This window comes from Phoenix dactylifera, chromosome 8, assembly GCF_009389715.1.
Source record: "Phoenix dactylifera cultivar Barhee BC4 chromosome 8, palm_55x_up_171113_PBpolish2nd_filt_p, whole genome shotgun sequence".
Classification (NCBI taxonomy): Eukaryota; Viridiplantae; Streptophyta; class Magnoliopsida; order Arecales; family Arecaceae; genus Phoenix; species Phoenix dactylifera.
This window is the reverse complement of record NC_052399.1, coordinates 20751449-20773505: the sequence shown is the minus strand read 5'-3', so window position 1 is coordinate 20773505 and position 22057 is coordinate 20751449. Positions and strand designations below refer to the sequence as shown.

General features: G+C 36.9%; 1 protein-coding gene across 1 annotated transcript; it reads left to right on the top strand.

The window, feature by feature from the left end:
* The first annotated feature begins 2677 nt into the window (after window positions 1-2677).
* LOC103708533 (probable serine/threonine-protein kinase At1g54610) lies at window positions 2678-21312 on the top strand. Its single transcript, XM_008793498.4, has 8 exons — window positions 2678-3493; window positions 10774-11058; window positions 11351-11668; window positions 11992-12219; window positions 14156-14256; window positions 17970-18084; window positions 19229-19678; window positions 20797-21312. The coding sequence occupies exons 1-8, from the start codon at window positions 3053-3055 to the stop codon at window positions 21070-21072; spliced, it is 2214 nt and encodes a 737-aa protein (XP_008791720.2). The 5' UTR covers window positions 2678-3052; the 3' UTR covers window positions 21073-21312.
* The last annotated feature ends 745 nt before the right edge of the window (window positions 21313-22057 follow it).

The window sequence follows — 22057 nt, the reverse complement described above, 5'->3', positions numbered from 1 at the left end:
CGTGACAACAAACGGATGCAACCTACGCAACTTAAAAAATCCACCCGAATAGCGTTTGAAAAAAAATATTTCTTCCAGCATCGATCGTCCATACTGCATGGCCACTTGTCGCCTCTGCCAACTTCAGAAGAGAATACGACAAACCTTACACCCAAAGTTTGAAGACATTGATATACGAGAAAGCATCCAACGTAAAAAAAAAAAGAAACAAAGAAGGGAAGCATAGGTTTGCACGCCCATTGCCTACTTTATCGTCCACATGTTATATAATTATCAACAGAGGATCTTTAATTAATTATAATTCAAGGTGACAAAGGTGTCCAAAATCACAGCAGCAGCGGCAGGCGAGTACGGTTTATCCTTGAAAGTGGACTGGGACAATTGCCTGCCTCCCATCCAATGGCGTCTAAAGGCCGAATGGACAGAGAAGAAGGCATCCTTTCTGCTTTCTTTGAGCCAAAAACCTTCCATGCATTTGCTTGGCCTTTGGTCGAAGGTCAAACAGAAGGGGACTATTGCATGGCACCTGATGAACTTGGGGATAAGAAACAAAAGGGACTTCAGGCGAATCCACCCTTCCCTCCTGAGAGGATCTTTGTGAAGCAATACACATCGCTTTCCCTGTTCAAAAGTCTAATTAAGGGGAAGGACATTCCAAAACACTAGGCACTGGCCATATGGACAACGAGTGAAACAAATTAAGACCAGTAATCAAAATACTAGATTTGTTTTTTTTTTGGATTGTAAAAAAAAAACTTCCATTGGTTGGCTGATGTAGGTTTTGAGACAGATTGAAGGCACTAGAATAAGAGAGATGTCTTAGTTGCAACTAATTTAGATCATTGCAGTATTGCAGGATTTCTTAAAGATTTGTACTGGTCTCTTGCATGAAACCTCAATTATCATTGTATTTTCTGTCAACTAATTTAGATAAATTTATTATATAGATGGTTGGAAAGCTTTTCAAGCTTTCTAATGGTGGGCAACAACTGAGCATAAATTAATTATTTTTAACTTTAGTATGTACCTAAGGAAAGAAGGAAAAGAATGGATGTCATTTGGCATTAATACCAGCTGGCAATGTGGCAAATTATTACTAGCTCTAGATATATGAAGAATGTGATGCTATATTAAAAATATGTTCATATGCATTTCAAAGTGGATCGAATGACACTTATTGTAAATAAAAATTCATGTTCTCGCTGTCTATATATATGTACCATCTTCTTTAAGTAGCAAAAAGGGTAAAAAAAAAAAGAGGAACAAAGGGCCAAGAAGAGAGGGGATAGACATTGATATAATATATAAATTAGCATATATTTCTATATTGCATTCAACTATTTTTCAATGCAATATAGAAATATATAATACAAAATAATAAAAATAAAATAGAATATAAAAATTATAAAAATATTTAATTATTTTTTTAAAATAAATTTTTGATATTAGTATCATGATATGCTTTCGCTACTTTAATAGTATATGTATATATATCAATATGGTAAAATAATTTATTATTATAAAATAATAAGATCACAATCTAATCTATGTAATAGAAAGATATTGTATCTAGCAAATATGTGAATACAACATAGTCTATTCATTAATTGCTCTACTTTCACTTTTATGAAAGATCATAATTATAAAAATAAATAAAAATTTTAAAATTAGTATAATCAAATAATCCACATGGGATACAAGCATGATGCAATATTCATAAAAAATATTTTTTATTAATTTCACCAAATATTAAACAAATATACTTATTAATAATATCATTATTTTCTATATTTTGATATAGTAGTATTAAAGAAAATTCTTTATTTAATATAGTTTATATTTTGATAATGAACTGTACCAAATAACAGTTATACCAATTATCTGAATTAAAAAATTCTATTAATAATGTTGTTAATATATATTTTGGTACTACTCATAGAATTTTTTTATTTAATATAGTTTATATTTTGATAAAAAATTATATTAAATAAAAGATCTATTTAGTATTCAAATTAAAGAGTTCTATTAATAAATTTATTATGTACACGTCTGTATAACGAATGAAGAGCTATGCACAAACAAAAATCTCTTCTTTAGTGTGTATATATAATGGATATGCTATTATCTTGAATGCATGCACTTGTAATCTTAAATCTTATTTTTACTATAAAATTTATAGTGCCTTACCTAAAAAATATCGATGCTATAAGATAGTATTTATTTATGCCAACAAAGAGAGGCCCCCCACACACCGACATGGCGTTCAATAAATACATTCTAATCATAAAACAAGATACAAGGAGTCAAATTAATACCATTTTTAATTACTTCTTAATAAATTTATCCTTTATAAAAAGAGAGTAGAATCAAATCTAAAGACTCACAAGGGAATCCTACCATGCATTAATGGATTTTAGATAAGGTTATCCAGACCATTCCATTTTTATGGCCATCCAGAACTCAATAAATAAAATAAAAAAAAACATATTTTGAATTATGCGGACTGTGAAGGGGACTTGAGATCGGCAAGTGGAATACTTAAAGTAAAGCAATGAAAAGCGCTTGCTTAGCGGACTATCGATAACGACAAGCCGCGTTAATTCAAGAAGGGGTCCATAAAGGAAGACTAAAAATTAGCAAGTCAAAAAAATAAAACGGGGTAATGAAAAATATGCTCGATTAGGCGTGTGTCGTTGGGAACTCTATTCCGCCGCGGCAGGGAGAAAACGGAAAGTTATTATTCTCCCACAGTGTTACTTGGTTTCGGCTGCCCTAGGAGCAGATGTCACGGATCGGACTCCTTCCAAGAATCCAAAGAAAAGAGGAGAGGAAACAACCCAAGAAAAGGCCTTTAGGGTTCCAAATCTCGCTGTTCTGATCCCCGCGCGTCTCGAGCGAAGGCGGGGGATTTGGCGTCGCTTTCCGCCGCGAATCGGATGGACGCGGCGGCCGAGGAGGTGGTGGCGGGGACGCCGATTGGGCGGCGGCAGGAGGCTTTCTTCTGTGGTTAGTCTGGGCGGGGGTGTTATCGTCTGTCGCTCCTGTGGAAGCCATGGGCTGCGTCTGTGGCAAGCCCTCCGCGATTGAGGACAGCAGGGAGAGCCCGAGGGGGAGGCCGCCGGCGCCGTATACTGTGTCGGCGGCGCCGACGAAGCTGTCGGCATCGGTGGAGCGAACGGCGGCCACGGCGGTGACGGTGTCTTCTTTGAGGCGCGAGGAGGTGGTGACCCTTAGGGGAGACGGAGGCGCGGTGTTGGTCGCGGAGAAGAAGCACATGAGTGGTCCGATTAGGGCTAATGCACAGGATGTTGAGAGGAGGAGGGAGAGGCTGGCTTACTCCAGTCATCCTATGAGGGTGGCTGGCGGTGTTCCGAAGGCTATGGAAGGCGAGCAGGTGGCGGCTGGGTGGCCGCCCTGGCTTGCAGCGGTGGCCGGAGAGGCCATTCGGGGTTGGGTGCCTCGCCGTGCGGATTCCTTTGAAAAACTTGACAAAGTGAGTTCTTTTCTTTTCGCTTTGCTTTTCTTTTGAGGTACTCCTTTGCTTCCTTTAACAAGTAAAAACATTATGGCAATCTTTTTTCTTTTAATTAATTTTCTTGAAAAAAAATTTGTACCTCTTGCGTCCGTCACTTGATAATGTGTAGCCAAATTTCAAACTTTCTTGGGTTAACATCCCACACTGCCGTTGTATTCTCAAGAACTTACTAGTGGGTTGTCCTCAGCCATTCGATTATAACAGATAATGCTGTTGAATTAGCGATGAACAATTGGGGATGCTTGATAACTTGAACAAGCGTTGTTTGATAATCCATAATATAGGCGATGGAGTGCTTCTTTGTTTGTTATATGGTGGATTTCTCTTATTTTTGTTTTGGAAAGAGCAGTTTCCAGGGTTTGTAATGGGAAAGTTTGGCATGGCATTTGTCGGGTTCTTCTTCAAGTTGGGAGAGGGACTGTTTTTAAGGAGAATGTGGCCTGTTGTGGTGTTGAAAGAAATGGATGATCGCATTTTTAAGAAGGAATTCCCCCCGAAATTTCCGAACTGCACTCACTGCAGCGATATCTGACAATCTTGAGGCATTGCCTACTTTATTTGGATTTCATGTCAGTTGAATCATTTTTTCTGTTTAAACTAAGGAAGGGACTGCAATGGGTGGAGGGACTTCTCTCGCAGAACGGTCATGCAAACTAGTATCTTTTGAGTATCATGCTAAAATAATAGTTGGTTACTTCAGTGGTTATCTGCAGCAGGAATTGGAAAGAAGGGAGATCATGGACTGCAGAATTGAATTTTGGATGAGATCTTGCTAGCTGCAAACAGTGGCAAGTCTGACCTTAATTGAGTTTTCAGCAACCTAGGCTCATTCTTTCTTTCCAATCAATTTAGTGGTGAAGCTAGATGATATTTTTTGGCAAGGAGTGGGGATGGATGCCATAATATTTTTTTATATGCTTAGGAAAAAGATAAGGAAGGAAATTTCTTTCTATTTGCAGAGGATGGTGGTATTCTTAAACTTCTCTGTTATGAATATGAGTCCTCACATCTTGGTTAGATCTATATGAGACAAAAGAATTACAGATGCGGCTTTTCAATCTGGTGTCTTGAGTCATCAAATGAGGGAAGGTTAGTGCTATTGGTGGTTGATGTCTGACAAGGATTTTTGCCTACTTTTTAAGGTGGGGCAACCTAATGGTTCTTTTTTACTAATGGTTCTTTTTTAAAATCAAATGGGGAAATCTGTACTATATGGAGGAGGGTAATTGTGTATTGTTGAGTGGAGATTCTAGCAGTTGTCTCTTTAAGGTGGAATTAAGAATTCAGAAGAGCTTGTGCCTAGGAATCAATGTTGTTAACAGAAAAGACAATCTTCATCTCCAATGTATGATCCAGCATTCATTGGCATAGATCTTTCTTTTTTCTTTTCTTTTTAAGGTGGGGCAACCTATTCCACACTAATTGATAGGTTATGAAGCCTTTCCATGCAGATCATCAAATTTAAGCTTGTTAATATTGATGTGTCTACTATAACTTTCATATGAATTTCTTAGATCAGGGTTCTTTCTCTCTTTTAGGGGAAGAGAACATTACCAGTGTTTTTCTTAGACCTTAGATCTGTTTGTTCTTTTCTTATTTTTAATTAAGAAAGTGATTTTTTGTTGAGTTGTTAGAATTTTCTACTAATTCATGATGTCATTTGGCTGAATTACCATATCCCTTTTTTTTTTTCCTTTTAGTCTTCAGGTATGGGCTAATGAGGATGGCTGGTAGCATTGGGGATAGGGCTAGAAGTGGGCCCGAGCTGGCCTACGGCCCATCAGGCTGAGTCGACTTTGGGTTGGGTTACGGGCTAGGCCTGACGAAATTTGGATTGGGTTGGGGCTGAAAATTAGAGTCCGTATACTTTTCAGGCCAGGCTCGGGTAGTTTATGCGTCTCAGCCCAGGCTCGGCCTAAGCTCGAGCCCGAATTTAGGCCCATAGCTGATCCGGCATATGGCCTAAGATTGAAAGTTTACATGTGATGTGGTCTGACCACACTAGACCCACTGATATAGGTCCTAGTGAAGATTGGATTCGTCTAACCGCCTGCGAATTTGGGTTCGTTGGGCTCTTCGAAATCGTAAGTACTCTCAATCCCTTAAATGTCTTCGATCAACTAGGGTTCCGACATCTTCCAATCTTTGAATATCTGCCTTCATGGCTCCACACCTCTATCAGTCCACCACATCTGGTAGCCAGTCGTTCGTCCACCTCCGTTGCATTCACCCTCTTGCCCCCTCCAAACACACACTTTGTATGACTTCTTATTCTCCAGTATTGGCAGTTTCCTTATGTCGTCTTCGATCTTTGACTGGTGAGGCCCACCTCGTAGTCCCCCGTCCCGTTGGGTAGAGCAACCCCTAGTGCTGCTTCATCCCCGGCTTATGCTTCTGATTCTCGTTGTAGAGCTCGCAGATGAACACCGGCATCATTGCCTCCGTTGTGCTGGCGTCTCGACTACCGCCCACTCTGAGAGTTGCTGGGCCAGATTTTAGTTGTACATAGCTGTGTTGTATATATTTGCCCCAATCTAGTCTAGATCGTCGACATTGGGCCATCCAATCTTGGCGATGGCTAGTCGAACTCCATTGAACTCTATCTTCGCCATGGCTGCTACTACGGAGTCCAACATCTGGTCGTGTAGATTGGTGTAGGTGAGATTGGTTTCGGGATTGAAGTAATTGGTGGCGGAATTGCCTTGAAAGAGGGCATCACTGAGAGAGATGTAGGAGGTACTAGATGCCTAGATGAAGTAGCAGTGGTTGCGATACCCTGACAGGTCTACTATAGTGAAAATTGAAAGATTAAACTTCAATTAGGTTTGAGCAAGCCCAGTTTTTGGTCCAAATGGGTTATTCGGGTTGGCCCAATCGGGTTCAGGTTAGGCTTGGGTCTGGGCTTGTGTCGGGCTTGAGTTTGGATCTTTCAAAAATTTTTAGACCTACGTCCGACTTGAAGCCCGAAAAAAATTTCGGGCTAGGCTCGGTAAGGGGTGTGGCTTGGCCCAGCTCGGCATGCTCCCAGCTCTAATCGGGGGTAAGTGGAGCATTTGAACTTCTAGGTTTAGGGTGGTTGGGGTTGTTTACTTTTGACAATAGTAGTAGGAGGTCCTTGATGTGTGTTGTTTTTGTAATTATGGAGATTTAGTGTTTGGTCGGACCGTCGGAGTGGCTAGCTGGAGTATAGCAATTTTTGTTTAAAATCATAATTGCTTCTAAGTATCTTGAGGGCAATTACAAGGATGCCAATACAAGATTCAGGGGTTCTGAGTGTTCTTAGAAGCTACTTCACTTCTATTTTACAAGAGGTAGGGAATGGAAGTCTGAAGCTTTGCTTGGGCTAAGTTAGGGGTCTATCCAGCTTTGAGGCAAGGCTTTTTGGGAAGTCAAGATGTCTGAAGGATGACAAATTAGCCAGTTGATGCAGACACTAGCATGCATCTAGTGATTTTTCTCGCATGTGCATTTATGCAGAGTTTCTTTTTTATTTTTAAGGGTGTTTGATGGAGATCAGATGAGGTGGTATGACCACAAAATCCTAAGTGATGGGAGAAATTGTAATGTTGTTATTGAGAATACGAAAAAAGTCCTAAACCTTGGAATAAGAGACAATCAAGACCTTAGGAATAGATTCAATTAGAGAAGCTTGATATAAAGTGAGACTGGAATTTGAAACTTATTAATTTTGGCTTTGAATGCATTGATATCAAACAAAGTGGTTGAAAGGAAATGCTCAACTAGGGAAAGGGATATCTTAATGTGATTAGGTAAATGTTGATGTGTTTTTTGAGGCATAGTGGGTTGTGGAGCTATGGCAAGCCTAAGATAGTTAAGATGCTGATCTACAGGTTTTAGGCTTTATATTGCATGGTTTGTGTTATAAAGAAAAATCAACATGACTAGTGGTTGATGGATGAATAGGAGATTGGGTTGATGGATGACAAAAGGGAATGGAATATTCAGATTTTTCAGTGGTATAATAGTTATTTATGATAAATTTGAACGTATCAAGAAGCTTTTGCTGTGACTGATTGAGAGTTTTTCTAAAACAGACCTGTTTATATTTCTTTTGGCCATGATATGTTGACTTTCAAATAGTCTCTATGAGAGTTAATGTGGGAGAATTTTGTTGTATAGGAGGTGGTGATTTATTGCTGTATGATCTTTTTTTTTTACGACTTATGAGTGCTTACTTTTTTTTGGTTAATAGAAGAAAATCTGTCTAACTCTGGTTGCTCTCCTATTTATTTACTTGGCCAATTGAAGGTCGAAGGTCAGAAACTTGAAATACCATGATTTTTTCTTCATTTATTAAGTGAAATTAACACATCATAATAGTGCATTATGTAAGTTCCTTTTACCTGGCATTGATCACAAGATGGTTCCTTTAGATTATGTTAGAAGGATTAGAGCCTAGACCTTTTTAAATTTGAATGCAGGTGGTTGGCATTGTGGGATCTAGAGGGAAAATGATAACATGGTGGATAATGGATTAATGGTAATGTCTTACTACAAATTTAGTGAGAATTAATAGTTGCATTTATGAATTGAGAAGAGGGAGGTCAAATAGTGTCTTGATAGTCTCTTTAAAGAAATTGACAAGACTATCAAGAAAGAAAGAATTTTAACTGAGATGTCACCTTACAGGGTAATACAAAGGGTTGCTTAGAAGGTGGAGTGGCTCGCGGGTAGAGATTTAGGAGACCTATGGTCATAAAATCATTAGCTATTCATTATGAGTGGAAGGAGAGGATTAAGTCTTATAAACGTGATTGAGATTGATGGAAAGAGGTGCACTAAATGATTGTTCTAGTCCACAACTTGCCTTTTGGAGATATACAGGGGAAGCAATCTGAATCAACAGGTTAGATTTTTAAGGATTGGATAAAAGCAATAAATACAAGATTGATTTGAAGGTTGATGGAAAGGAGGTAAGAGTAGCATGTATCTAATGAACGGAGAAGGTCACGAGGTCACATGGTTTTATCATGTTGTTTATTTTGAACTTTGGATAGATGATGCCATGACCATTTTAACTAACTTTTGCCACTATCACATGTCTGAGATGGGTGTTGGTGTTACTGTTATTACTCTCATTTGTAAGAAAATACATGCCATTTGAGATAAAGAATTAGAAATTGATAAATGTGGTTGACAAAATTTTATTTCTGGTGCCTGCAAAAATGTTAAAAGGGAAATATGTTTGTGGAACTGAGGTTTCTATTTATGAATTGGGTCATGCACTGGATTGTGTGTTGACTATTGATTTTGTGGGCTAAGTAGAAATTAAAAACACTTACTATAATGTGGGTTGGAAATGTCTGCAGCAAATTCTAGATCTTTGAGAGCAGTGAATTGGATGGATAAACAATTTCATTATAACAACTGTCATACTGCTGGTTAATTGGTCCTTGAAGCTCTCTTTGGGCTTTGTAATAATGACCCATGATACCTTGTTTCATCAATCTTTCTTTTTATACTGGGAGGATAATTTAAATGTAGGGGTTTAAGCAACTGCAGGAAATTGTGTGGTTGCAGGTGACTTTCAGCATGAGTGCTGTAATATTCATCTGTTTGGATGAAAACAAAGTGGAGTTTTGTGTTGAGTTGTTGGGGTATGGGGTTGTGAAACTGGCAATATCAGGCCTTCTGGAGATTGGGTAAATCCGAGGCCTTTAACACCTAACACTGGAAAGGCATGATAGAAGGCAGTTAGTTGGAAGATGTGGATTTTTTTACTCTTGGGGTAGGATATTCTTTCTATTTCTTTCTGTTTTCCATGTCAACAAGGCCAAACTTGGAAACATTTAAACTTACTATTGGGGGGGGGGGGCAATGGTAGATGGAGCTGCCATGCCAACAAAATGGATCTGTTATTAGGGTTAGAATAAAGGGAATTTTGTGTGAGCTTTGTCTGAACTGAAATCAGTGGTTTCATGTATTTGGTTATGAAGGACAGTATCAGGATGATGTTTTGTTGAAAAAGTGATGGTAGACATATTTTAAGGGAACAAATGATTGGCTTCTAAGATACAGTTCAGGAAATTGGAAGGATATTTTTTGTTAGTCCAAGAGTATTAATATAGATCTCATGTTTAGCATAGATATAAATGAGATTTCTAGATGGATTGGTGGTGTAGGAAGAGAATTTTGCCCCGTGTCTGTTATGCATATAGAGGAGCTGACCAACTTCATTTTATGCTTGCTCGTGTCATTTTAAACTTTTTGGTGATATTAGAATGTAAAAGTTCTTGGATGATAGTTTTCTTCTAAGTGTATTATTACTTGCTCACTTGTAGGTAGGCTATATATTTGTTGGAAGAAGGTTTAAGATATAGTAAGTGTTGCATTAGAGTCAGCCTTCAGGTAGGTCGTTGGTTGATTAGGATTGATGGAAACTCTTTTATCTATTGGGGGACAAGCGGTGGTTCAAGTTTGACACCATATGTTCCTTCTTGATGCCTTCAAGAAGAAGCCACAAATTTTCTTCCTTGTTGACTGGCCATGTCAACTATAGCTTTAAGCTGAAACAGTGGATTGTAATACTGCTTTGCAGAAATCATGGAGCATCATCTGAAAGTTCAGAAGGAAATGGATTTTCATGCTTGTAAATTTAAAAGTTCACAATGACAGCCAATGTTTGGTTTTAGGATAGTACCTTCTTCATTAACTAAAGTATGATTTTTCTATATGTATCTCCTATCATAATTAATTTTAAAGGCTGGTGATATTTAAACATTGAGATCTCTTTTTTTTTTTTCTTTTTTAAAGTGATTGATAGTATGCTGACATATATAAGAAAACTTCATCCATAATCTGTATGAGGATCCTCTATCAAATTTAGTTGTCTCTTGAAATGTTTATGCAATTAAAAAGGACATTCTATGTAGCACATACTGCCAACGATAATCTAAACTGAGTTGTTTGTAAAGTTACTCAAATGCTTGACATCTTCTTCAATATATGTTCCATAGAAAATGACTACACTTCATTTTCATTGATTATAACAATGAACTAGCTTATAGTCATGCTCAGTGGATGCAAAGTTTTGCTTATTGTGTATTTTTTAAAAATTCTTTTCTGATTACTGCTTTAAATTGTAACGCAGTGGTATGACACTCTTCTTCCAATAAAAAAGAAGTATATTGAGACCCTTCCCACTCATTTTAGCTGCCTTATAAACTTTACTGTTACGATTTACAGAACATGTCTTGTAATGACATCTTATTATGCAGATTGGCCAAGGAACTTATAGTAATGTTTATAGAGCCCGTGATCTTGATAATGACAAAATTGTGGCTTTGAAAAAAGTGCGATTTGACAGTCTGGAGCCTGAAAGTGTAAAGTTTATGGCTAGAGAAATTCTCATTTTGCGCAGGCTTGACCATCCAAATGTAATAAAGTTGGAAGGCTTAGTTACATCACGGATGTCTTGCAGTTTGTACCTTGTTTTTGAGTACATGGAACATGATCTTGCTGGGCTTGCTTCTTTCCCTGGACTCAAGTTTACCGAACCCCAGGTATCTTGGATGGCTAAAATAATTTTTCCTTTTTTTTCTTCAAAAACTGCAGCTAATATTTATTTTTTCCCCTCTTTTCCATCTTTCAATGGGCAAAAGGTATTTGATGCCCAGATATTGATTATGGTATATGGTTTCTTTCCTTCCTGACTGGAATAAGATTATGGAAGAAGAGCATTTATAGTGCTTATGGTTACAAGAAGGTTCTAGACTTTTAGCAATGCATTATATGCATTGTCTGATATTTGAATCGTAATTATGTACATGATACCATTTTAGTTTCATTTAACAGGTAAAGTGTTACATGCAACAGCTGCTATGTGGGCTTGATCATTGTCATAGTCGTGGGGTTCTGCATCGAGATATTAAGGGTTCCAATCTCTTAATTGACAACAGTGGCATCTTAAAACTTGCAGACTTTGGCTTGGCAAGCTTCTTCGATCCTGATCATCGACACCCATTGACAAGTCGTGTAGTTACTCTGTGGTATAGACCCCCAGAGCTCTTACTTGGAGCCAGTAATTATGGGGTTGCTGTGGATTTGTGGAGCACTGGTTGCATTCTTGCTGAATTATATGCAGGCAAGCCTATAATGCCGGGAAGGACAGAGGCACGCTCCTTTTCTTAATTATTATAGAGAAAGGCTTTTTTTTGCCTAAAATACATTAAAAGTCTAACAGTCATGAGAAATGCATACCTCAAATGTCTAGCTCATATATTCATCTTGTCTTTTCTAGTTAGATGTCAATAAGGACATATCTAGTTATCCATCCCTGATAAGTATTTTCATCCTGTATTTTTAGCTCATACAGCTATTTTCTTTTTTTATCATCATCATTATGATAGTTTGCAGTTAACTTATTTTACCTTTCTTTTTCAGAATTATGATAACTTTAAGTTTACAGTTTTTTTTTTAATAAAATGTATCTATAGGTAGAGCAGTTACACAAAATATTCAAGCTTTGCGGTTCTCCTTCTGATGAATATTGGAGGAAATCTAAGTTGCCTCATGCCACCATTTTCAAACCACAACAACCTTACAGGCGATGTGTTCCTGAAACATTTAAAGACTTCCCTCCATCAGCTTTAGCATTAATAGATGTCCTCCTTTCAATAGATCCAGCAGATCGTGGAACTGCTTCTTCTGCCCTTAAGAGTGAGGTATGTAGGTTAATGATCTGTTTCCATTTGGGGATCGTCAAATTTTGGTTTTATCATCTATCGAATATGTTTTTGGATACAGTATGTGAGTCCGTCTTGTTGATCTTTTTGGATATTGATCCAAAAATTCACCAGTGATTGCTGTAATCTCGTTTGGTTATTTTACCATTAGGATTATAAAGATCCTTTAATTCTACTACCTTGTGATGTTTGCTGCTTTTCAAGTATCATTTATGATCCTTTTCCACCATGCTCACATGTAAAGCTTGTGAAAGTTATTTCCGGTGATTCTTTTGCAGTGCAGCTCTCATCAGATTGGGGTAATTGCATTATCCTTGGAGCATGCCATACAATTTTTCCTTTTAAACATATGTTTCTGTTTTGTTTATTATCCTATCCCTTTACTGAACTTCATCAAGGCAATTAAGATTGTTTCGCAACCAAAATGTTGAAGTTAATCCTTTGCTGCATTTAGTTGAGTAAATCTAGGACTTTAGTGTTCACCATGTACCCTTGCATAACCAACATGCCTTGTCTCAGCTATCGAAGATCACATTTATAATTTGTGTTTCACCTTTCATTTCCTCTGGAAAAATTTACTAGGTATTTTTAACTTGTTGGGTAAAGTGAGCTGGTGGGAGCTTTAAGACATGTTTTATGAAAATAGTTGAAAGAAAGTTGCAATAACTGATAATTGTTTTAATTAGTGACAGTTATGTCTTTGTGTATGGACTATTTTCTTGGGATTATCTTAAAAGATGTCAACCGTAAGTTGATGCTCATGAATTGATATGGATGAGGGAAGATTTGTTTTCTTGCATGTTCATTATTACTATATTTTCTTTCTCAATATATTTGTTTAGATATTAAAATACCAGGCTAAGTTCAAAGTTTTATGTGGACAAGCTAGTGGTTGAATCTAAAGATCAGATAAATACCTGTCCTGTAAATTGAGGAGACAACTCATCTTCCATAACAATCTTATTCTCCATAGTATAATCCTCAAATTGAAACCTATAGTTGTCCCAGTAGCCAATACTATGCCATTTGTAAATAACAGTTACTTTATGTAATATGAGCATGCTCATTACAAATCAGTAAATAATCTCAAACAGTTTCTTTATTGCATAATTCCACAAATTCTCAGATTATGACTTGTTGCTATGTAATTGAAAGTGGGTTTCCAAGGAATGTGTAAAGGAATTATTTATCTACTACTAACAAGGAACGATCATTTGTCCATGGGAATGGCTTTTTCCAACTCATCTTTTTGCCCTACATGTTTCTAACATAATAGCATCTATTTTAGTCAGCCGCTCATGATTATTCACTTAGAGTTGCTGATATTTTTGGTGACCTTTTTCTGGTTCAAAACAATTCAATGGAGGAATGCACTTGAAAAGGGCAAGTCCTTTTTCTGGAAAAATTGAGGCTAGGAGGAGATACTCAATTACTCAAACACACTGTGTTTGTTGACTTGCGGATTAGCTTCTGTCTTTTCATTCTGAAAGACTCACGGCCTGCGGCGCTGCTGCTGCCAGATGGTGCCATAAAGATAGATGCCATTTCGAAAGAATGGCATACCAAATAATACGACGTGCAAAATGCTTTTTGTACCTTTTCACCCATTGAATCCTTGTCTTTATCACTAACCTAGATCATTATCATGTAATTAAGCAGCTGCAAATTTTTTTGAATTCCTCTGGTGTTCTTCCTTATTTGTTGTTTGTGCAAACACTTTTTTATTTCAAGTGTAATGTGTTCTGTTTATTTTTTTTCTCCTACTTCACAGTATTAGTAGGTAAGAATGATATTCAAAATAAGGTACTACTTACTGAATTATTTAATTGTTCTTAAATTGTTGTATTTTGGGCACTTTGTTTCGTGGCTTTTCTTTTTCAAACAAAATAGACTAGTTATGCTTTTCATTGTGTAGTTCTTTACAACGAAGCCCCTTGCTTGTGATCCTTCATGCTTGCCTAAATATCCTCCAAGCAAAGAATTTGATGCAAAACGTCGGGACGAGGAAGCTCGAAGGTTTGTGCCCTATACCTGTTCATTTTCTATTTGCATAATATGATTGAGCTTAGAATACACACTGTTTCCCTAGAAAAAGCTTTTATTTTTTTTCATATAAATATTTAAGGTGTCAGGTATCTCTAGTTCTCCACTGCTGCAGTCTTTTATCTTAGTTTCTTGCTTGGAATTAGAAAACAAAATTATTTTATGACCTAGGTGCTCATTATTGACTTTCTGAAGACTGGCATTGATCCACATTTTTTTCTTTTGCTCCGTGACTAATATTAAGGATACGAGATGAAGATGCATGTAGTTGCCTACCAGCACTTGCACTTGGGATGATTTTATAAGAGGTATATCTGCATGTGCGTCGGTATTTATTTTGATGTATGCAGTTATGCCAATTTAGGAAAGGAATAGCTGGCCTATCTGTAAGGTTGATGGAGAGTAAGCTTGGGCCAATTGCATGTGGTGGTGAAAGAACGGATTTTGGAGGTGGATTGGATTGGTGAAAATTCTTACAATGATGATTTTTTTTTTTGACCCTTCTTTTGACTGGTGAATCCACCTTTCAGTATTTTGGATCTTGTAACAGCCTTTGGCGTGGCCCTGTAATTCTCCCTCCTTTTACACCAGTTATTTAGTAGGTTGTGCATTAAGAGTAACTATAGATTTTAAGGGCACTAGAGGAGAGTGGCAACTTGTCATCCTACCCCTCATTAACATATCCACGGCTTGTGAGGATGATTGGGATAACTTAGTCAGCTCTAGCTTTGTTTTCTCACCTTGTTTGTGTGTACGTATGAGTATGTGCTTGCGTGCATGTCTGTGTCCTGTGCATGTGCGTGCATTTGTGGGGACATGGGGCCAAAAGGCCAAATTTAGTTGATATTCTTTCATTAAGAGAGGCTTTGAACAGTAAAGGCTTTGTCAAGGTGTACATCTTGCAGAACTGATGCCTGAGAGGCTTCTGACAATTTACTTGGGTTTATTTCTTAAGGGTTTGTTTGGTTGCTGGTGATCTAACATGCTGCTGTTCTGGATACTGTAACTTCAGTCCAGTGTTTGGTTTCATGTATTTAGATATCTAACGTGTAATTGCATCCCCATGTTTTGCCTCAATTGCAAGAATTCAGCCTACAACAAAAAGACTATAGGACTACATTAGTTGGCGGGTGAGAGTTATTTGTAACAATAAAAATTAGTTTAATTTAGTGTTGTAATAATACACAACAGTGTATAAACTTAGTTACATTATATAATATTGCATCTGTAAATATTATTATTAACAACATTATAATGCTATATTATTAATAAGTTTACTTCTTACAAAAATATTATTTTAACATGCAATATGAAAATAATAAATAAAAATGCTAAATGTATCATTTTCTTGTCTTGTGATATTTTTAATCTAGTAATATATGAGATATATAAATATTTTAATATTATATATAATTATATGGTTGTAAATATTTTATTATTGTTGTAATTACAATGTCATGATAATATTATTACTAACTATGGTGTTTTATATACCAAAAGACTAGACAAGGTTCTGCTCGGAGACTAAGTGGACAGAGAGGCCCGATGATATTGAGATTGCCTTTTTTTCCTTCTCTTTTCTTCTGTATCTAGTTTCTTCAATCTGGTTAACCTTGGATAACCTTTTGTAGTTGCATTCTATTTTTAATAAATCTGAATTGACCTGTAGGCTAATTCTTTTCTTAAGAAAAACTATGATATATCACACACACTGCAATAATATAATACGATACATGTCATGTTATATTGAAACTATAATGTGATAATGACGTAATACATAATAATCAAAATGCACTATAATTTATGATTTTATGAATCAATAATATAACACATTGTGTTACTATATTGTAATAATATTTATAGTTGACGTCAACTAACATATTATTCCTCAAAAAAGACAGGTATTAATGCATTAATTGTAATTTTATTATAATAAACATATGTTACTAGAATAATATATCATTATACATTATCAAATACGAACTGTAGTTATATATTTTACTTTAAGTAGGAAAAATGGATGAAGTTTTGGGTAGAATGGTGGTGCTCGGAGAATGATGGAGTTTGCTTAGTATGGTGGGTGTGGAGCACCATCTTCAGATTCTAGTCACAGAATTCTCTAAATTTTTGAAAAAAATCATGAATTATTCATATTCGGCAAGTTTACTGAATTATTCACAAATTATTCATCCCCTGTGAATCTTTGATGAATATACTGAAAAATTCGTATAAATTCACATGAGTTTCTTTTTTGACGAATTAGAGAAAAATTTACTGGCTTGAATCCTATGTGGCTCGTTTTTCCAAGCCGCAAAGTGTTGAAGCATGGTAGGCCACGGGCACCAAGAAATGGGAAGCAGGTCTCTCATTGACTTTGGAATTTGATTAGTTATTGAAGCGTATCTTTTTTTCCGAAAAGAAAACGAAGAGTTAAACACAAACTCCTCCCATTTTCTTCTCTCTCTCCTAACCGTCCCAAGTTTCACCTACCACTCGCCTGTGCACTTCTCTCATATTATTCTTTCCATCATTCTTCTCTTTGCATCTATTATTCTTATTCTTCCACAAGCCATTGCCACAACTCTTTTTACTCATGAACACCCATTCCAATCTGGCAAGGACAAGGACCCATGACAATAACCTACTGTTGACCTATCTCCATCTTCTCCATGCAAGATTTTTCTACTATTTGTTGCATATTCTGAATTTTATCCGATTTTTTCTGAATTTAAAAGATTTTTTTCCCGAATTTTAAACCTCAACCATTCTGAATAATTCCAAAAACTGGAGTTGTGATTATGCTTCAGTCTTAGTAGGTTTCTTTAGGGAAGACTTTTAGTAGTCCTGGTGAAGTTGGAGGAAAGATGTTTAATATGACTGAGGCTAATTCTAATTTTAGAGCATATTAATTTTTGGGGTTTCCATCATTTGTGTGAAATCATTGGATTTCTTCAAGCCTGTATATGATTCAAGCCTGGTCAACCGCTCCACGGGAGATCCTTCCGGTGGAAGTTCCTTGGCTAAAGGGGATTTTGATTTGATATGACTTGAAGGATGAGAACTTTAAAAACCATGTTCACTTTGAGTTCACTTTTTTTCTTTTTTTTTTTTGGAATGCATTAACAAATATAAACATATATGTGTATATGCATGCGTACATACAGAACGCTCATGTATTTTGCTGGAAAGTTTCTTATTTCTGAAAATTAAAGTATACTTTTTCTATCATTGCCTGCAAGCGGTTTTAAACTTCAGATTAAGTTTTTAGATTATTTCATATTAATTTTTAAGGGCTTAGGGATATTTATGATGAATTAAAGGACATGTAAGTTGGCATTTATGATGAAATTAGTTTTTCCTACCAAGAATAACTCATATTTGTTATTTACAATCACCTGCCAGGTATTTGAGGCAAGGAATCATTTTTATGCCTTGCAGCATTGCATTATTGTTACTCTCGTAGTCTTCTAATGAAATGATTAATTACAATTCAACCTAGAGACAGAATTTAGTAGATAATATTACTTGCATTGTCCTTCCCCCCAAGCATTTGTTTGGGTGTCGAGTAGAAGCTTAGAGCTAGCTCTGTAGAATATGTACTTTTAAAGTGTCTCTCATTAGGTTTAGCTTAACTCTTGGTTCTACTAAAGTTGTAAATTGACAGTACCCAATTTTTACTTTTACAGGCAAGGGGCTGCTGGAGGCAAGGTGCATAGACTTGACCTTGAAAAGAGAGGACTAAGAGAATCTAGAGCAATTCCTGCACCTGATGCCAATGCTGAGTTAGCCACATCATTGCAGGTAATGCTCTCTCTCTCTCTCTCTCTCTCTCAACACATTCGCATAAACACATGCTCACTCTTTATCACACCTTTTTCTCTGCAAATCACTTGGCCTGCCAACTTCATTTGTGTACCTCCTGAACTGTTTCCTTCATTTTAATGCTTGATTGAGTCAATGATTATGGAAACTTTGACCTTAAAATTAAATGTCTAGTTAAACTGTTCTAATCAAGAAAGAGAGGTTGATATGAGTGAATAAAACTGCAAAACCCTCATGATCTGTTCACGAGATATCCTACTACGACTCCTCCCTCTCCCCCTCACATTTTCCTGCACTCTTTTGGGCATTGCAAAAGACTTATATATCTTCACCTAAACATAAGCATGTGAAAAATATAGGTACAATAAAGAACCTAGCCATACATTCCAATACCAAATTGCGCAATGCTTAGAGTCAGCGCATTGATCTTCTGAGCACTAGGAGTAGATCCACATGAGTTGTTTTCTCATGGTTCTTTATAAAGCCTGGAATCATGTTTTCTTTGCTTACTGAGACGATATTTTCCAACATATAGTGAGAGAATAGTACTAAGATATATTCAACTAGACTTCTGATCAATCTGGTGACTGACCTGTTGTCTGCATGTGTACCCACAAATTGTACAAAATGCCTGCCTGCCTGGCATTCTACAATTTTTTACCTGGTATAGTTTTAGCGGATTTTTATTGATCAGTTATCCATACTTAAGATTTGGAATCATGCAGCCTCTTTTTGCAGACTCCTGCTACAATATTCTATTTTTCATTTAACTCCAATTTCTCCTCCTTCTTTAGAGGTCGCATAATCATTAATTGCTGAGATTTGTTTTGGGGATCATTAAGACAAGGTAATTATAATATACATTAGACTAGTATTTTTCCTAATATATATCTGAATTTCCAAGATTAGATTGTTAATATTGCCTGGTTGTTTAGATGTTTTTACAGCATATGTGACTCTGAAATTCTTTGGTTGGTGTATTATGCTTTATCTTGATAACTGTCATTTTTATTTTGAAACTAATTACAGCTGATCATAATCTGTGGGATTTTTTCAATGACTTGTAGAGTTTATTGCTTGATCTGGTACTTAATTGTAATATGAATGTTCAATTTGATTCCAGAAAAAGCAAAGCCAGTCCAATATCAAAAGCAGAAGTGAGAAGTTCAATCCACATCAGGAGGAGGTTGCTTCTGGATTTCCAATCGAGCCACCTCGGCCAACTCCAGTCCTAGAAGCAACTGAGGATTCTCAATCTCATTACCCTAACAGGTCATCCTATTCTGGGCCTTTGGTCCATCGAAGTCAACGATCAAGAGCTCGGAAGAATGAGGATGACATACCTAAGCCTACTGCAGTTGCTAATATATCAGATTTGTCTGGATTAATGGCAGGAAGGAGGAACCTTTTATCAGATGATGGCAGTGAAATAATTGGTGCTCAATTAAAAGCAATTGCCCCAGTAGGCAGGTTGTCCGAATCTGGTAATGAGCCCTCAGATGCTATCACAAAGTATGATCAAATATATCATGGGAAAGAAGATGACAGGAGCAGCAACATGGATCAATCTATTGTGAGTAGTTGTAACTGTCTGAACTGCCATTGCGATTTTTTTGTCTATCTAAATTTGATTTGAATTCAATAGGATATAGAAGGATGAGTAAATCTCCCTTATATAGTCGTCTTAGGCAGAAAAAATCAGGCCATGTTCACTGTTGCTTTGTCAATCTTTGGTTTGGATGACGGGCCCACCACTTGCTCGAGATCCAGGCAGATTGCCTCCGCCAATTTGTATATATGAGCTGATTAGTGGTTTATATTCCAATGACACATGGGTATCACCTTTATCGGGTAATGAGTTGAAGCATACAGAGGTAGACATGCATTGGGTGTGTGTGTGTGTGTTAGAAAACATGGCTTGTTGTTTCATGTTCCTTTTCAACTGAAATATGTTCCAAGCCTGTGGCCGTAATATTTGTATTGATTAATAAGCTCAGCCTGACTTAGAAACCATGCCCTGATTGTTTCATTTTCCTCTTTTTTTAGTAACTATTTCATTTTCCTCTTCAACTGAAATAATTTGTTCCTCATCCTGTGACCAATAAGATTTTCAAAAAGTCTCTGCATAGTGAATTGCATAAAGAGAGGCAGATGTAATGTGCTATAATATGTTAAACATAAAATGTGAACACTTGCTGTACATGCATCTTATATTGCCTTTTTCATGCATTATAGATACTTATGCAAGGTTTTTCTTCAATGGGATGCATAATTTTTTGAGGTTATGTGACATTGGTTAATTTTAGGTAAATTTGCTGGACTTTGACCTTACTGCTCATAGATTGAGGTTTTTTTAAAATGTGGATCTAATTTTATATTCTTCCTCTTTCCACATCTCTGATGATGTTGTGTGACCTTGATTTGATGTCTTATATCTAGAACTAGGTGGGGTCATTTCTTCTTATAAGTGCGCTAATACTAGTACAGCTCAGTGGTTCCCTGCTTTCTAAGTGCTTAATTTATTAACCTAGCAGCTGGTAGCCTCATGCGTACCTTCTATCAGATAAGCAATTGTGCTTTTTCCATGTGTTGTGCTTTTTAAGTCCACATGAAATGCAGTATTTAATTTTACTGTTTGCAAGTTCTATTCATGGCCTCTGACTTGAAGGTTTGTTAATATCATGTTTACAGCAGCAGAGTTGCGGAACTAAGGGAACCAAGATCCACTATTCTGGGCCGCTACTGCGCCCATCAGGCAATGTTGATCAGATGCTCAAGGATCATGACCGCCAGATCCAAGAAGTCTTCCGACGGGCTCGGCTCGACAAGTCAAAAGTTAGGAAAGTTCAGGGCAATGGTAACCAAATTGGTGCCAAGCCGAGCGATTTTGGCGCTATTCCAGTGTATCCCTCCAGCCGTGGGTCATCGATTCCAGTTTTTACTTCAAATCGTGGACCTGTGCAGTAGATGCTGCAGAAACGACTGCTGAAGTTTAGCAATTGATGTGAGGTTGGAACAACTGGAGCGGCTTTGGCTTCTTCACAATTGGGGAATTGTGGGTCTTTTGGCTGTCGGGTGAGATTGCAGTCTCAGGGCATGTACAGAGGTCTTTTTATTGCTTGTCTAGTATGAATCTTTGTAATGGAGAAATGATTTATTAATTGAGGTGAATCTTAGCCATCTAAATCGAATTGAATTTGAGCTCTATTTTGTAGTGTCATTGTTTTATCGCTTTCCTCTCTTACAGTTTGGTTTTAGTTGAAAGATTTCACCTACGCAGCAGCTGATCCGACATGGACCGTCTTCGATTTTCTTGGGCACTTTTGGTATAATAAGATGTTCAAATCAAATTGGGGCCATGGATGCCCAACCTCCAATGATTTTATCAACAACCGTAGATAATTGAAAGATTTTATAGTGGAATGAACTGGTTGAAAGATTTTTTTACTTGCTGATCACGTTTTAGAAAATCCTATATTAAACCTGTACCATATAATTAGAGATGTTTAGGCCAAACCTAAAAGAAGCTCCAAGGGCAGAGGCGCAATACATGTGCGACCTTGCAGCTCATCCGTTCCCTCCAAGCGTACATTTAAGTTCAAGTTGTAGTCTTCAGTGAGTTCAGATCCTCTGTATTTCAGTACTAAATTGAAGAGGAACATTTTTGCAATTGCAACTGTTTTTATGATTGGCACGATAATCGTGAGTGAAGGGTTCTACATGATGCATGGTGGTACATTACGTGGGATCCATTCAATCACAAGTATCACGTAGATCATGGATGGTCTTGATGGAGAACCGATTCTCTCGTTTGATATTGAAGCAAGAGGATTCTGATCCTTCTACAATGCGTTGCTTCTTATTTTCCCTTATTCAATACTAGTTGCAGAGCAAAAGATCTGATAGCAAATATGTTTTAAAACATGATTTTGGTTGAATGAGGAGCGGAGAA